At 40.7% G+C, this 12,768-nt stretch overlaps 1 protein-coding gene across 2 annotated transcripts in view; it reads right to left on the reverse strand.

Annotated features, from left to right (window-relative positions):
- LOC136863962 (dual specificity protein phosphatase CDC14C) overlaps window positions 1–12,768 on the reverse strand; it is a 451,301-nt gene that overhangs the window by 91,306 nt on the left and 347,227 nt on the right. For both annotated transcript variants that reach the window (XM_068226497.1, XM_068226496.1), the window contains exon 8: window positions 1,793–1,931. In XM_068226497.1, the coding sequence (XP_068082598.1) occupies window positions 1,793–1,931 (139 nt within the window). The remainder of the gene's footprint in view (window positions 1–1,792; window positions 1,932–12,768) is intronic.

Raw genomic sequence — 12,768 nt, forward strand, 5'->3', positions numbered from 1 at the left:
TGGAGATTTATTTATCTTCATTGGAGAGAACAGTTTCTCACACAGATATGTTGAGCCAAACATTGATAGAAGTTAGGCATATTTGGGAAATCTGTTTGCAAAAATGTTCATAAAAAAGTGATAGGCTTGTTTGTGATTCGTATTTAGCCTTCAGTTCAGTATCACATCGAATTGTGACCAACTTGCACTGTAGATCATACGGAATGATATCAATTACTACAGCAGTTGAAGAAGTCGCAGCAAGTACATTCAGATCAATTGATAAATCGCCCAGATCTCTAAACCAGATGGAAAATTCATTTACAAGACTCGCAAAAGTACCTGAAAATGTCTCCAATTCATCTAGAGTTAAACTAGATTTCTGCACTGACAACATCAGACACTGCCAAACCAACAACATTTGCTTGAAAGCAGTAATACTGTCTACAAAATGGGTAATAAGTGTTTTAACTACACAAGGCACTGTACCAGCTTAGGCAGGAAAAAGAGCAGAGTATGCCCTCTGACGGAAGTTAACCTAGTAGCTGCTTGCACAGTTTGCCGTTACAACTACGGACAAGCCGCGCATCAAAACAGATTTAAACCTTTCATATTTTTGCTGTATCTAATATCTAATATCTTGTAATGTGTCTAATGTTTCGTTCTATTAGTGCTAAGTAAATATGTTTAATTATACTCCTTTCATTAGGTTATGCGTAGGAAACTAAATTAATTACTTGGACATCTGATAATTAAATACTCCTTTGACTACTACATATAGTCCTAAAAATACAATAAGCTAACATAAAAACTTGTTTAGAACACAGCATAAACAATGAACAAGAAACTAGCACAAGGTTTCATTGCATAAACATAACATACCCAGACCATTACAATGCTGTAGCTATGCTTGCGCCTTGACTGCGCATATCACCATCTAGCATTTACAGCAGAAACTGTTAGATAGACGTCAGCTGCTCCTGACTCCTCAGCTTTGCCTGAGCTCATGCAGTTGGCTCAAGGAGCGGAGCTCTCTCATTGCCCCCCTATGCTTTCAACTCTATGCTTCCGGGCGAGTTGGCCATGCGGTTGGGGGCGCGGAGCTATGAGCTCGCATCCGGGAGATAGTGGGTTCGAACCCCACTATCGGCAGCCCTGAAGATGGTTTTCCGTTATTTCCCATTTTCACACTAGGCAATAGCTGGGGCTGCACCCTAATTTAGGTTACGGCTGCTTCCTTCCCACTTCTAGCTCATTCCAATCCCATCATTGCCATAAGACCTATTTGTGTCAGTGCGACGTAAAGCAAATTCTAAAAACTGTATGCTAAACGTTCAATTCCTCGGAAAACAAATTCTCTCTTTTCAAATTTCACACTTTCAACTACCGTACAACTGTTAAAAAGTACAGAGTTTTAATAAAGAGTTTGAAATATTCTGCACACTCTAGTTCTGACCAAAGATCACTCACATCTGTTGAGAGCAGAGTCCCAGGTAGCACGCTAGCGTGGATCTCATTCAATGTGTTCTTGGATTTGTTTTGTGAGTAGACATGAGTCAGAAGTTGCCAGTGGAAGTTGCATGGTGTTGAACAAGAAACTGATAAACATGGCATGTTCAAATGAGAAGTACTTGTGAAATGTATATTTATACCAATTAACTAATTATAAGTTTGTAGTAAATATTTTACATTGATTTAAAGAAGTTACTATTTCTGAACAACCTAATATCAACTCACGAGTAGATAATGTGAGGAACAATTAAGATCTGGTATTTATGGTACACACATTTTCAGTCTGTACTGTCATACTTACTCTTCCAGCCACTGCTGCTGATGACCAATGATAGACCCAGGTCGGCACATACGAATCCATGCAATAGTTTCATGAGCAGTAAAATGATAGTGCTTCATGATATAGCAGCCTATCAAGGATCCTGTTCGCCCCAAACCCGCTGCAAAAAAAAAGTCACAGTAAGAAAAAGTACTTGGAAATAATCAAAGATATACCTTAGAGTTTAAGATAAAAAACACTGACTTTAAATAGACTTTTGATGATAACTGTTGCCTTAAGGGATTTAATATCTTGGCAGAGGTGCCAACCATTGAAATTATTTTTCTGTAATCCCACTCCCCTTCCCAACAAACAATTTTGGAGTCAACTCCAAAGCACACTCACCCCTTCTGGATAAAGACACCCTCTTTGCCTTCCCGACAACACCCTCTTCTAAAATATATCCACAACGCTTGAGTGTGCACAATAAATGTGTACATTACCAGTTAATTCTGTCATAAAATATTCTTTGTAACTTATTTCCCACGCAGCAGGTGCTTTTGTGTGGGATTTTTCTCGTAGCATCCTTACACTGTGAGGACATCACCCTTACGAACAATAAGCGATTCCAGTTTAGATGTCATTTTTGTAGGCCTGAAGTGCTTCTGGTTTTAATCAAGTAGTTATTCAAAAGGTTCACTACCAATCCCATCCCACTGCGTAACTTTGGTGGATGTAGATTATGTAACAACATAACTGGCACCCCCACTTTACAAAATCAGCTCGCGTAGTGGCAATCTGGAAGGATGTAAAGAATTCAGAAATTCTGTCGGGTAATGAACAGCTTTTTCACTATCGTCTGCTGTGTATACTTAGTGATATATTTGAACCTGGTCACTGAATTTGGAGAAAATTGCTCCCTTTGTCTTTGCAGAAACTTTCTTTCTCTGTCCTTTGATATTCGAGAATCCCTTTGCTACTCAGTTTCAATGTTACACAATCAACTTCCTTTCTTGCATGTAATATACTACGATCTATATTCGCTTTCTGTCTCGGCATGATGGGTTATCATAAATTTTCTATAGATAACAAAAACAAATCACTGGAGAACTATTAATTACTGTATCGTAGCCTGTTTAACAAATGCTGGCTGAAGTTGTCGACAGCTTCCGCGCTGGCTTGCAATCTATTCAGTCGCTGGTCATTGACATGTTTCAGAATGGATACGTTACAAGGAAAAGTGACTCAAATTGTTGGGAATGAAAATCTTCCACAAGTGCTGTAAAGTTGCATGATAGAGACTTTAATTTTATGGATTCTTTCTACTGAGTATGAAAAGCAGATATTTTCAGGGTAATGACACTGAAATCTATGTGTATTAGATGACATAATTAATCCAAAAGCTGAAGTCCAGAAAATGGATCATTGGAGACTTTGTCCAGTTACTTCTAAAGTAGAAACAGTGAAAATATCCTCTGGTTAGTGATTTAAATGGCTTTTCAATTTGTCTAATTTTTCTGAAACAGTTATATGATGTTTTGTGTATTAGAGTATCAAATGTGCTACTGATTAATTGTGTGGGCGATCAAATGTGCTCAACTTTGTGCATTAGATCATTACTAGCTATTGAGTATGTCTCTCAGATTGTATGGTTTGATTACTTTAACAGTGGATTGGGCTAGTTTGTAGGCTGAAGCATGTGCGTAATTTATGACTGGACTTATTGGTATATCTTGTTTGTGTAGTTTGGGTTGTAAGGTGTACCTATTGTAATGGTTGTAGAGTCCGCCATGCTAACTCGCTACATGCCGGGGGCGTCTCCCATCTCCCCAACCCCCTTACGCTCGAGCGCGCCAATCCGCGAGCAACACTCAAGCGCTGGGCCGGCCCTTCTCACTTCTATCTGCGGTCGCGCCGCAGCGAACTACGGAAACGACTGGAAGACTAATCTGGAGTCTTCTATTTCACGAGGTCCATCGATCCATCGAACATCCGGACTATTCCAGAAGGGCTGGCGCAGGTATAAAAGAGCAGTTAGTTGCCTACAGAGTTAGTCAGTGAGAGGAAGTCAGTGAGAATTGGTGAGTTAGAGAGTGAGTGAGCAGAGAGCGCAGTCAGTGGTAGCCTGGGCTGTGATGTCAGCATGATCGAGTATCTGTCTGTTGGAGCCGAGGACTCGTTCCTGTTTTCCTGGTGTCCCTTGAGGCTGGCTGCTGGAGGAGAACCTGGAGTGTTCTGGAGTAGCGATAAGGGAACACTGGGTACCGACGTGTGAAGACTGCGGAGTTCGACGGACAGAGAACAGCGGATACTATCCCAACCTGTGAGGCTGACGTGTAGGCTGAGGACCGCTACAGCGCTAACGAGTGTGACCGAGTGGCTGAGAGAGTGTACTGTAAATAATCGATGACTCTGTATGTGTGTGTGTGTGTGTGTGTGTGTGTGTGTGTGTGTGTGTGTGTGTGTGTGTGCCATTGTAGATGGAACCTAAGAGAAACTAAGACAGAGAGCGCGAACCGTCTGTAAGTGTGTGACCGTGTACGTGTGTAAGTTGTAAGCTCGGCTATCGTCTGTGTGTGTGTAAATCTGTAATTATAGTGCTTAGTTAATAAATCTTAGAAATAGGTAGCTACCAGGTGCTGTACGCATTTACTTATTTATCTACCCCGCCAACACGTAACAACTGGCATCAGAAGTGGGATGGACAAGTGTGATAAACTCTTGTGTAAAAACTGGTGTCGGAATCGAGTACCTGGTAGCTTATTTTGTAGCCGGCAGAAATTTCTTCGAGTGAAATGAATTCCGAACAGCTTCAGATTTTTCTAAGCAAGTTTGGTGAACTCTAAAGCAAAATCTTATCTTCCTATGGCGAACTCATTAGTGAACTGAGATCTGAGCGGAGGTCAAACCCGGACCAGCTGAAAACCGATTTGAGCGAACGGAAGAGCGAGCAGTTAAAGTCAGGAGACGAAGTGTGCTCTCTCGAAACCGAGGTCGACGATGACGATGTGCGGGATGGCAACGAAATGGACGAGAAGGGATCCGAAGAGATGCTCGTGGTTGTGGAGTCCGGAGTTCGAGGCCCAGAGGTGGAAGTGAGTGCCCTGCGTGCGGAAACGATGGCTGTGGAGACGCGAACGAATCCTGCTAGCAGTGACGGCGGCTCCGCCATCGTGAAGTTGGAAACATTACGGGACGATGGGATTACTTCCAAGAGAACGTGCCGGACCCAGTTCAAGACCGGATTGACATCCAAGAAGAGTGCCGAATATCAGATCGCCGGACTACGTGTTCAACGCAGCCTCCAGCCAAGTTCGACCTACGAGGAGGCTATGGCAGTGCTCGACGTACGCTGCGGTATCGACGAACAGAGAGCCATCTACCAAGTCCAGTCGCAGGAGAGGACTCAGTGCACAGATATAATGCCACGGATAATCGACGCTGAGATCGAGCGACTAGGCAACGTGACTGTAGAAGAGTTATCGCGAGGTGACACCAAGCTCGAGGCGGCTGACGCCTGTGAGAAACTACGTGGCGCTGAGGTCCGGCCAGGGAGGACGATCGGCAAGAAACAGAACTACGAAGAGGCTCTGATAATGGCCCACGAGACAGAGGCAGCGACTGCAATGGAATGGCTGGAGGGACCCCTACTAGGAGACAGAGCAGCAATGGAAGACAAACTGATGACCAACGAATGAGGATGCCACCTGACTAGGACACTTGTTCCGGCACGAAGATCAAATTCCGCACCCTGGAAGAAGAGGAAATCCAGCAGGGCTAAACCTGGGACGAGCAAACCAGTCCCGGGCATCACACCAGAGGACTACGAAGGCGCTAAAGCCCTGAAAGTAGACGTGAATGTGGACGAAAGGAAAACCACCGAAGTTCCAGCTGCCACGCGAGGACTTGCTGATCTTTACCAACGGGAACGAGGACACCGTCGACCGGACCTAGCGGATCCCCCATGGGAAGGTGGTGGCCAACCGAACAAACTGTATTGCAGCAAATTGTGGAGCTGCTCCGGACGAGCAGCCTTAAGGAGAGGGCAATGTAATGGTTGTAGAGTCCGCCATGCTAACTCGCTACGCGCCGGGAGCGTCTCCCATCGCCCCACCCCCCTTATGCTCGAGTGCGCCAATCCGCGAGCAACACTCAAGCGCTGGGCCGGCCCTTCTCACTTCTATCTGCGGTCGTGCCACAGCGAACTATGGAAACGACTGGAAGACTAATCTGGAGTCTTCTATTTCGCGAGGTCCTTCGATCCATCGAACATCCGGAGTATTCCAGAAGGGCTGGCGCAGGTATAAAAGAGCAGTTAGTTGCCTACAGAGTTAGTCGGTGAGAGGGAGTCGGTGAGAATTGGTTAGTTAGAGAGTGAGTGAGCGGAGAGCGCAGTCAGTGGTAGCCTGGGCTGGGATGTCAGCATGATCGAGTATCTGTCTGTCGGAACCGAGGACTCGTTCCTGTTTTCCTGGTGTCGTGTGTGTGTGTCCCTTGAGGCTGGCTGCTGGAGGAGAACCTGGAGTGTTCTGGAGTAGCGATAAGGGAACACTGGGTACCGACGTGTGATGACTGCGGAGTTCGACGGACAGTGAACAGCGGATACTATCCCGACCTGCGAGGCTGACGTGTAGGCTGTGGACCGCTACAGCGCTAACGAGTGTGACCGAGTGGCTGAGAGTGTGTACTGTAAATAATCGATGACTCTGTATGTGTGTGTGTGCCATTGTAGATGGAACCTAAGAGAAACTAAGACAGAGAGCGCGAACCGTCTGTAAGTGTGTGACCGTGTACGTGTGTAAGTTGTAAGCTCGGCTATCGTCTGTGTGTGTGTAAATCTGTAATTATAGTGCTTAGTTAATAAATCTTAGAAATAGGTTGCTACCAGGTGCTGTACGCATTTATTTATTTATCTACCCTGCCAACACGTAACACTATTAAAGAAAACATAGAATTTGTTCTTTGTGAGGTATTATTCTTACTTTCATGCAAAGGTCTTCAATGTGCATAATGACTGTTGTGATTAATTTGTCTGTTTATGTGAAGGTTAAGTTATACTGCTCTACTTTATAGGACATTCAGTGTGTTTTGCAGTGGTAAGTTCTTTACTGTGCTTGTGTATGTTTCAGTTATGTGGGTTATGCTCTGCTGAGTTTATCACATTTTTGTAATTTGGTTTGGTGTATTCCAGTTTCTGTGTAAATTCTGAAGACTCACAGATTACTTGTATTGTGTACATATTTGAGTTTGTGTTTCCTTTTTGTTTTGTTTTTTCCCTCTCCAATTTCCATCTTGGCAATGTTTTAAATTATTACTTACTTTGAAATACCTGAGATAGCATCTAGAAATTGTAGAAATTGATGAAATACGGTAGGCTACATTATGATAGTACAGGGCGGCGCACAAATAGTTGGCACATTTACTTTTAGAATAACGACTTTATTTTTCACAGGACACTAATGAAATCTTAGACACAGGCAGCTTGGACCCTGAAAATACATTTCACTCTACATGTTCAATGTGGCCTCCACTGCGGCGGATAACCTCTTCGAGACGAGTACGCATGTTTCTGACGACTTTGCGGCACAGGTCTTCATAAATTTCATTGGAGAGCTGCACAATCCAAGCACACATTTTCATGCGCCTTTGAGGTCGTGAAGCAAAGAGTTTTCTTTCAAAAAAGCCCCATAAAAAAAAAATCACAAGGATTTAAATCTGGGCTTTAAGGAGGCCAGAAGAATCAGCCATTATTTTTGTACTGTTGATAACGATGAGACATTACACGATCACCAAATACTCCCCTCAAAAACTCAAGAACATCATTAGCTGTGTGAGGTCTTGCACCATCTTGCACAAACCACTGCGTATGAATAGGGATAGCGAGAATTTGAGGCATGAATTAAGTACAGTCATTTTGTACGGGCACAATTGAAGGTCACCGTGTAACATTCTTTGAACTGAATGGCGCAATATTCCACTTGCTCTTGAAGCTCGTCGTGTTGACTTGTGTGGGCTGCGCTGCATGGCGACCCTCACCGCAGGGATGTTTTCAGGAGACCGAACTGCTGGTGCACGTGGTCACTTTTCTTCTTTCACACGGCCGTGTTCTTCTAAGTTTCTGTAAAAGCAAAGGATGGTGTTCCTTGCTGGTGCCCACCTAGTTTGAAATACAGCTCGAAATTTCCTTTGTGTCGCTGTAACACTTTTTGATTCGCAATAGAAGATAACTGTTCAGGCGCGCTGCTGAACGGAGAGTCGGCTGTGGTTGGCGATGACAGAAAGCTCACTGGAAATGCAGGCATTTGGAGACAAAGCAGCAGTGTCACCTCGACAGATATTTCCATGAAACAGGGAAGGTGTGAGCAAATTTTTAAGAGCATAGTACACGAGTTGCATTTTATATTTGCTTTTCAAATGTGTCAACTATTCGTGCGCCATCCTGTACGATCAACCTGATTTCATGGTAAGTTACACCCATGTACTGATAAGTAATAGAAATTACAAGTAACAGTCTGTTAGCTCTTCATTCAGTCTTATATTCTGAAGAATTACTTTTCATGCCAGTAATAACATACTATAAATCATAGAGAACGAACTGCCTTTTGAGCTTAATTTTACAGAAAATTTAAAGGATTCCACATCATTACCTAACCATTACCTGAAGTGGTCAGGAAGGGATATAATCTATATATATATAAAATAACTTGTCCTGACTGACTGATTCATCATCGCCGAGCCAAAACTACTGGACATAAAGAGATGAAATTTTGGGGATATATTCATATTAAGACGTAGGTGCTCGCTAAGAGAGGATTTTGGGATATTCCTTCGCTAAGGGGGTGAAAACGGGGGTGAAATTTTAAAATGAGTTGCTCTATATCTCAAAACTTTAAAAGTTTACAGATGTAAAAATTGGTATTTAGAATCGTCTTTAAAAATAAGGAAACACGTATTTTTTTGTTTTCAGAAAATCCCAATAGGAGGGGTGAAAAAGGGTGAAAATGGGGAAAATGGGTTGAATGCCTTTAATCAGGATACCGGTACCTATATCTCAGAAACTGAAGATATTACAGACCTGAAAATTGGTACGTTTGATCTCTTTTCAAAATAAAGAAACACGTATTTTTTTGTTTTTGGAAAATCCAATTAATGGGAGGGTGAAAAGGGGGTGAATTTTTAAAATGAGTGAATCTATATCTCCAAACTTTTAAAGTTTGCAGCTGTAAAAATTGGTATTTAGAACCTTCCTTAAAAATAAAGGAACACGTATTTTTTGTTTTCAGAAAATCGCAATAGGAGGGATGAAAAAGGGTGAAAATGTGGGGAAATGGGTTGAATGCCTTTAATCAGGATACCGGTACTTATATCTCAGAAACTGAAGATGTTACAGACCTGAAACTTGGTACTTTTGATCTCTATTAAAAACTAGCAAGATACCCGTGCTTCGCTACGGTATTGTACTGAAATTTATAATTGAATGCTTATTGTTTTAGATATATAATCCGCCGAAATTCGCGATCTGACTCGTTTTCTGTGAGAATCCACCAAAATTCCCGATCTGACTCGTTTTCTATTAGATTACGGCACATTTCCTCCCATTTTTCAATCTTCCTTTCCAGCAATCGATTTCGTACTTCCCGGGCTAGGCTCAGGTATTCCTCCCGGTCAGTTGGCTCCGTAAATCTTTGCCATCTTTTCCTATAATCATTTTAATATGTATAAAATCCTTCAGGAGATCCGGCGTGGTGTCATATTGGGTGCTTTGGCGGCACTGAACCCGCGGCCGGACTGCATTCTTAGTCATTACCCGTCCAGGAGCCGTTTCCAGCGCGATCCGCACATTTGACGACGGTCCGGAACATTATTATTATTATTATTATTATTATTATTATTATTATTATTATTATTATTATTATTATTATTATTACTATTATGTGTTGCTGGAAAGGCTGATGACAGGGAAAATCGGAGTATCCGGAGAAAAACCTGTCCCACCTCCGTTTTTTCCAGCACGAATGTCACATGGAGTGACCGGGATTTGAACCACGGAACCCAGCTGTGAGAGAGGCCCGCGCGCTGCCGCCTTAGCAAAGGAGGATACTTATAAGTACATTAAGAACAGTAAAATCAATGGGTTCACCTCCTTCTACACCCCACCGCCGTTAAGTTTATTTACCGGCAAACCCCCCCCCTCCAAAAAAAAAATTAAAAGAAGGCTTGTTTCTTTATGTTTAAAGGAGATTCCAAACACCAATGTTCACGTCTATTGCCGTCAGTTTTGAGATATAAGTATCCCCATAAAAATAATTTATTTTTTTCACTTCATCTCACACTACTCCCCCCCACCCGTAAGTGAATTTTCCCGCAAAAAATACTTGCTTCTTTAATAGTAAAAGATCTTCTAAATACCAATTATCACGACTCTAACTTCTTCAGCTTTTGATTTATGTGTCGTCATGAAAGGAATTCAACTCCTTTACACTCCCACCCGCCAAGATGGTTTCCCCACCGAAACGCGTTTTTCTTTGTTTTTAAAGGAGATCTAAATACGAATTTTCACGTCTGTAACAACTTTAGTTTTTATTAGATGTTTGCATTCTCATACAATTAAGTCAATTAAATTTTCAATACTTTCACCCCCCCCCCACCCTCATTGGATTTTCCGAGAATACGTGTTTCTTTACTTTTAAAGCAGATTGCAAATATCGAATTTCACGTCTGTAACATCTTCATTTTTGAGATATCAGTAGCCTAATTAAAAGAATTCAACACCATTTTCAGTCACTCTTACCCACCCCCCACCACCCAAGTGGTATTTCCGAAAAATAAAAATACACGATTCGTTATGTTTAATAGAGATAAAAAATACCATTTTTCACTTCTGTAACATGTTAAGTTTTTTTAGATATACTGTAAAAATTCTCATTTTAAAATTTCACCACTTTTGAGTTCCCCTTAGGTGGATTTCCAAAAACAAATCACCTATGTTTCTTTACATTTACAGGAGATTCCAAACACCCACTTTTTACGTCTGTAACATTTTACGTTTCCAAGATATTCTGTAGATATAGTCTTTCAAAAAATTCACCCAATTTGTCACTCCTATTTAACCGCCATTAATTGGATTTCCAAAAACTAAAAAATACGTGTTTCTTTATTTTTAAAGGAGGTCCCATATACAAATTTTCGGTTCTGTAATATCTTCAGGTTCTGAAATATAAGTATCCTCATTAAAGGCATTCAACCCATTTTTCACCCTTTTACACCCCTCCTATTGGGATTTACAGGAAACAAAAAAATACGTGTTCCTTTATTTTTAGAGGAGATTCTAACTACCAATTTTTACATCTGTAAATTTTTAAGTTTTAAGATGTAAACACACTCATTTCTAAAAATTCACCCCCCACTTTCAACCCCCAATATTTATATCATCAAAAAACGAAAAAATACGTGTTTCTTTACTTTTAAAGTAGATACCACATACCAATTTTCAGGTCTGTAATATCTTCAGGTTCTGAAATATAAGAAGCCTCATTAAAGGCATTCAACCCATTATTCACCCTTTTACACCCTTCCTATTGGGATTTTCCGAGAACAAAAGATTACGCGTTTCTTTATTTTTAAAGGAGATTCTAAATACCAATTTTTACATCCATACACTTTAAAAGTTTTGAGATATAGATACACTCATTTTAAAAAATCACCCCCTTTTCACCCCCCCCCCCCCATTAATTGGATTTTCGAAAAACAAAAAAATACGTGATTCTTTATTTTTTAAAGAGATCCCAAACATCAATTTTCAGGTCTGTAATATCTTCAGGTTCTGAGATATAAGTAGCCTCATTAAAGGCATTCAACCCCTTTTTCACCCATTTTTACGATTCCTATTGCGATTTTCAAAAAACCAAAAAATACGTGTTTCTTTATTCTTAATGAAGATTCTAAATATCAATTTTTACATCTGCAAACTTTAAAAGTTTGGAGATATAAATTCACTCATTTTAAAAATTCGCCCCCTTTTCACCCTCCCATTAATTGGATTTTCCAAAAACAAAAAAATACGTGTTTCTTTATTTTTAATAGAGATCAAAAGTACCAAGTTTCAGGTCTGTAACATCTTCAGTTTCTGAGATATAAGTACCGGTATCCTGATTAAAGGCATTCAACCCATTTCCCCACATTTTCACCCTTTTTCATCCCTCCTATTGCGATTTTCTGAAAACAAAAAAATACGTGTTCCTTTATTTTTAAGGAAGGTTCTAAATACCAATTTTTACAGCTGCAAACTTTAAATGTTTGGAGATATAGATTCACTCATTTTAAAAATTCACCCCCTTTTCACCCTCCCATTAATTGGATTTTCCAAAAACAAAAAAATACGTGTTTCTTTATTTTTAAAAGAGATCAAACGTACCAATTTTCAGGTCTGTAATATCTTCAGTTTCTGAGATATAGGTACCGGTATCCTGATTAAAGGCATTCAACCCATTTTCCCCATTTTCACCCTTTTTCACCCCTCCTATTGGGATTTTCTGAAAACAAAAAAATACGTATTTCCTTATTTTTAAAGACGATTCTAAATACCAATTTTTACATCTGTAAACTTTTAAAGTTTTGAGATATAGAGCAACTCATTTTAAAATTTCACCCCCGTTTTCACCCCCTTAGCGAAGGAATATCCCAAAATCCTCTCTTAGCGAGCACCTACGTCTTAATATGAATATATCCCCAAAATTTCATCTCTTTATGTCCAGTAGTTTTGGCTCGGCGATGATGAATCAGTCAGTCAGGACAAGTTATTTTATATATATATAGACTAGCAAGATACCCGTGCTTCGCTACGGTATTATACTGAAATTTATAATTGAATGCTTATTGTTTTAGATATATAATCCGCCGGAATTCGCGATCTGACTCGTTTTCTGCGAGAAACCACCAAAATTCCCGATCTGACTCGTTTTCAATTATTTTACCGCACGTTTTCTCCCATTTTTCAATCTTCCTTTCCAGCAATCGAT

Source organism: Anabrus simplex, chromosome 2 (genome assembly GCF_040414725.1).
Source record: "Anabrus simplex isolate iqAnaSimp1 chromosome 2, ASM4041472v1, whole genome shotgun sequence".
NCBI lineage: Eukaryota > Metazoa > Arthropoda > Insecta > Orthoptera > Tettigoniidae > Anabrus > Anabrus simplex.